This window comes from Benincasa hispida, chromosome 1, assembly GCF_027475165.1.
Source record: "Benincasa hispida cultivar pf3 chromosome 1, pf3_genome.v1.1, whole genome shotgun sequence".
NCBI classification, from domain to species: Eukaryota; Viridiplantae; Streptophyta; class Magnoliopsida; order Cucurbitales; family Cucurbitaceae; genus Benincasa; species Benincasa hispida.
In genome coordinates, this window is record NC_143478.1 from 21,394,677 (window position 1) to 21,399,791 (window position 5,115).

General features: G+C 32.9%; 1 protein-coding gene across 1 annotated transcript; it reads right to left on the reverse strand.

Annotated features, from left to right (window-relative positions):
- Positions 1–2,281: 2,281 nt before the first annotated feature.
- Positions 2,282–4,647, reverse strand: LOC120071642 (small ribosomal subunit protein eS21y). Its single transcript, XM_039024009.2, has 4 exons — positions 4,429–4,647; positions 4,171–4,259; positions 3,939–4,071; positions 2,282–2,582 (listed from the first exon to the last, which is right to left on the reverse strand). Exons 2-4 carry the CDS (start codon positions 4,218–4,220, stop codon positions 2,517–2,519), a joined length of 249 nt encoding a protein of 82 aa, XP_038879937.1. The 5' UTR covers positions 4,221–4,259; positions 4,429–4,647; the 3' UTR covers positions 2,282–2,516.
- Positions 4,648–5,115: the final 468 nt, after the last annotated feature.

Genomic DNA, 5,115 nt, shown 5'->3' on the forward strand with positions numbered 1-5,115 from the left:
ATTCGAATTGGCAGAACCAATCCAGTACATTGTCAACCGAGATATAGTTCTGGAGGGAAAAAGTTTATTTCGAAAACCATGGTAGTGAAAATTCTCATCTCATCGACCATCAAAGAGAAGTCTAATCCATTGTAAAGTCATAGTAAAAACAATAGCTTGTTAAAGAAACCACAAGAAAACCTAAATCGATGAACACTTTGTGTGAGTAACAAAAGTTATGACCATTTTTTTAGGAAGTGATATTTATTTTTCCCAAATCGTTAAAATAATAGCAAAAATAGTATATACAACTAATTTATTAAAAATGTGAAAAATGTACAGCTAATTTATTAAGAACGTATGTATAAAATTATGAAAAACAATATAAAGATCTGAATAAAATTGAATACATATAAACCATTTAAAGGTTTAAATAAAATTTGGATATTTAACTAAGGTCTGATAAATTCGAAAAGTGGTTAAATAGAATCTAAAACAATAATAAAATATTTGAATAATAAAATCTGGATATTCAACAATTACTTTATCATAACTTATATTTACACTATTTTGTTCTCGTATAGCTTACAACATCACAAGGTCAGTATGGAACCTTGTCATTCACTTTAAAAAAGGACTTTGTATAGTCAGCAACAATCCAAGATGTTGCTTACCAATGACCATCTTTAACAATGTCAATAGAACATTAATAGATATCGATGTATTTCTGAACCATTCACCACACACCCCCTCTATATATAGATACACATAGATACCACCCACAAGACATATCCTTGCAACGAATTTCAAATGAAGTTTTGTTTGATCTAGTAGTAGTAAGTTCACAATTGTTTTTAAGAGCAAGCAAACAAACGGTTTTCTTCAATACAGTCTTGCTACTAATAAGTAAACCAACTCTAATGGGACTACCAGATTGAAAGGAATCAAATTCTTGGAAATTAACGATTTCAGTGTTGCCCTCAAGAGGTTGGGAAGAATGATCATTTTTTAGTGTTCGGGGCAACAAATGAGACATGATCAACCACTACACATAAATCAATTTGGAGGGAATCTGAAAACACTGACATCAACCACAAAATTTCTCTATCTTCAACAATACTAACAAGATTCAAATTGGTAGAACTAATCCGGTAATTGTCAAACGAGATATAGTTAATTCACTGGGAAAAAAGTTTACCTTGATATATCCCATAAATTGTCTTATCGATTATCAAAGAGGAGTCTAATCCATTGTAAAGTCATAGCAAAAACAATAGCTTGTTAAAGAAACCACACAAGAAAACCTAAATCAATGAATACTTTGAGTAACAAAAGTCATGACCATTTTTTTAGGAAGTGATTTGAATAAAACATATGGATAAAATAAAATTTAATAATATACGAAGATTTCAAATATAAATTTGGTAGAAAAATCTGGATATTTAATTAAGGTGATATAAATTCTAGAACAATATCTACACGAGCAAAATTAGGAAGGTCTAAAGCAAAATTAGGAGGGTAGTTATCCTTAACTTGCTATGATTCTTATTGTTAGACCGTTTTTTTTTCAGAATGAAACTTTAAATTCTGTCATATGCTACAATTCCCCAAAAACAAAACTAGCCTATACAACTTGGATAGTACTCATTTGAACGGCTAAAAAAATGAAAGACTATTATTAAAGAAAAAACTAATTTAACTTTATCCATACTTATATTAATGAATTTCTATTAATGAATTTCAAAAGTTGCAATATCATTCTTTTAAATTTCATAACGTTTCAACGGAGTCGATACATTCAAGTACAATACAATTCTTTACGTCTTAATCCAAGTATCATAATCACCTCCACGCCATTCAAAGTCACACCCCAGCCAATTTTCCATCCAAGTTCTAGAAGATTTCTAATTCAAAATAATTTCAAGCATTCAACTAAACATCAATAAGTTCTTTTGTTTAATCTTTTACATTGTGAGTATAAGCAACCTCCATATTTTCACATTCCATTTCTCGATATAAGGTTTACTTCAAAATTATATTTCACACATTAAAAGGAATTTTCCCAATAATTCATTCGTGTGACCAGTTCACAAGTTCAACTAACATATCCCCTGGCTGCTGCATTTCATATTTTCAATATTTACAAAACAAAACCACCACCACAGATAAATTCATTACCATTAATGTTTTAATATTTTGATCCCTTCAAGTGAGTGTGAAATGTGCTGCATTGCCAAGAACAAACCTATCAAAAACCCAAAAGCATCCTTATCAAATCAACATCACATGGCCATATAGAATCTCTGATAAAAATATTTTTAATGGAAAATGAAATTCAACATTTTTCATTCAACCGAGTTTTGGCCCTCTTTTGACCCATCAAAGCTTGTACCGACTCAGATGAAGTTGAGTAAAGAAACTAATGAGTTTAAATCGTCAATGGAAACTACTTAACTATGAGTGGTTCAAAAATTTTAAAAGTGTATCTCTATACTTGAAAACTTTGATATAGAGATGAAACAGAACAGCACAATCATCTATTGTTGACGCACTTCGACTTTCTTCTTCTGCCAGAGCCGATCCAGTGCACTGTCAGCATCTCCCTACAAATAAAACAAAGCACCACAAGTATATCAATATCACCATAGGTATAGAACTTTTTATTGTCTTCCCAATAATTACAAAAAGAACCAAACAAAGAACATGGAAATTGAGGATTAAGACAAACTGGTATGAGGCAAACAATGAAATACGTAAAACACAGTCAGGTAGGTCAAACATACATGCAATAGCAAAAGACATGGTACAAGCCATGATAGAAAGCATCAAACACCCATCAGGTTAGATTCCAAAGCATGGGGATTGAGCTATACAGCAAGATTCTAGACAGCTACAGGCCATAATTGGCAGCATCAACACCACATCGAAAGAACAGGAAAATCCTGTACGCTTTCAACCCAGATTCCAGAGCATGAGGAAAGAAATAACAAGATAATGGACAGGAAAATTGTGTACACTCCCAACCTCCTTACACTACACTGACTTCTCTCACCATTCAAGATGAAACTCTCTCACCGTTCAAGATGAAACTAGAGGACAAAGCCTGTCGAATATCTTTTGAGACTCAATTTTCCCGGCTTCTACCCTTTCTTCTCATTCTCTTTCACCTTTTTTGAGTGCTTTTTTATTATTGCCTATGGACTGTACACTGTAGTTTAGCTAAGTTCGAGATTTCATTTCTAGGGCTATGTTTAGGCTAAGTATAAATCTATAATGGCTTTTCCCACCATTCAAGAGATGAAGCAAGAGAGCAAATGCAGGCAGAGAAGGCCTTTGGAAACTCAGTTAGGCAGCCTTCTACCATTTCTTCTCATTTTCTTTCACTTTCGTTTAATGCTTTTAGATTATTGTCTATAGATTGTAATTTAGATACTGTTCAAGATTTCTTTTTTAGGGCTATGATTTAGTCTAACTCTAAATCTATTATACTCTTCATTTTTTGAGTCGTTATTAGGTTCAATTAGCTATTGGCTACAGCAGTGCATAAAATGGTGCTTCATAATATAACAGGCAACAAGAATTACAGACGATTGAATAAACCTATTTGTTCTTATAAATAAAAACACAGCCAGCAGCCAGCAGCCAGCAGAGCATCAGATGGCCAAGAAGAATAAGTTATTCTCAAATGCACACCCATTACTAGAAGAACTTAAAGCGAATACCGACAGATGAAAGCGTAAGCAAGTTCAATCCATCGGTATTAAACAATTCTTTCAACACAACAAAACGCAATACAATCCCAAGTCAGCATGAAATGAATCAGTTTTTTGTTTGCACCGAGACAGAGTAAAATAAAATGTCCTGTTCCAAGTCAATGCTCGAATATTACAGATTAAAAACTGCATCCTATCGCTACAAACCCAGCAACAACGAGAGAGATAGAGGGAAAGGACAATCACCTGGGCCCGAATGAAACCACAGAGAGCAAAAGTGGAAAATTGGCCTGTGTAGATGCCATTCTCATCCAAATGCCCAATGTTGATCTGAACAGAAGCATGGTCCTTGGAAGTAATCAGCCGGTTCGTTGCGGAGCTGCATCAAGGACACAAAAACCCATGAATAAACTTCAAACCACATGAAAATTAGCGACAGAATCATCGAAGTTACATAAATAATAATACTATTACGAACCATTTTCTGGGAATATAAAGCTCTGTGATTTTACCCTCTTCGTTCTGCATCTTGACAAGTGTATAAACTAATTCTTTAGAATTAGAAACCTGCTTTAAAATATCCAATCAATGTTTCATAGGAACAAATCCAATAGCGATTACCAAAAATACGAAAACCCTAAAACTTTGGAGTCAGATTAGTGAAGTCAAATTCGATTCAAATTGAAAAAGTAAAAGAACAAAAGATTCTTAAGAGTACAACAGAGATGGAACAAACCGCAAGAGCAATAGAGGAAACGAATTATCCGAAAGGGAGAAAGAGGCGTGCCGAAGAAACCCTAAAATTTATAAGAGAAACCCTAAGCCTAAAGCTAATGTTGGATTATTTGCATATTTTAACTTGTAGTTAAATTTTAGGGGGGGAAAAAAAAAGAATTTTGTTGAATGCATCCATTTGGACCCTACATTTTCAACTTCATTAATTTGACCCAAAACTTATATACGTTTTGTACTTTTTAACTTCCAAACCTTAAAATTATTGCAATTTAACCCTTCAATAAATTTTCATTTTTTTAACAAAATTGCAAAAACCACCTTTAAATCATATCTTTCATTTATAAGAATTTGATCTTTAAACGTTTACGAGTGTTAAAACTAAACCATCAAACGTATAATAGTAGTAGATGGTCCATTATTGGTAAAACTAACATTACTTCTGCATTGCATTTCTTCAAAAAGCTATTAAGTTCCATCTCAATGCACTTCAACGCTTCTCTTTTTGCCTTCTTCAATATCTTACTTTGCTTAGTATTGCGTCCAGGTTTGGTTGTTCCTCCAAATTTTCATTTTTTATTATTATTCTTCATAAATGGAATTTCACAAATTTGTGCAACTCTTTGGCTTCTTCAAAAACTTGCTTTGGGAGTATTACATCCAAATTCAGTTGTTCCCTCAAATATTTGTT

Bases quoted from the DNA above. Each gene is read 5' to 3' on its own strand.
- LOC120071642 (XM_039024009.2), bottom strand. From the start codon at position 4,220: ATGCAGAACGAAGAGGGTAAAATCACAGAGCTTTATATTCCCAGAAAA. The intron at 4,072-4,170 runs GTTCGTAATAGT...TCCTTGATGCAG, and splicing joins CTTTATATTCCCAGAAAATG to CTCCGCAACGAACCGGCTGA. The intron at 2,583-3,938 runs GTGATTGTCCTT...TTTTATTTGTAG, and splicing joins GTGGTTTCATTCGGGCCCAG to GGAGATGCTGACAGTGCACT.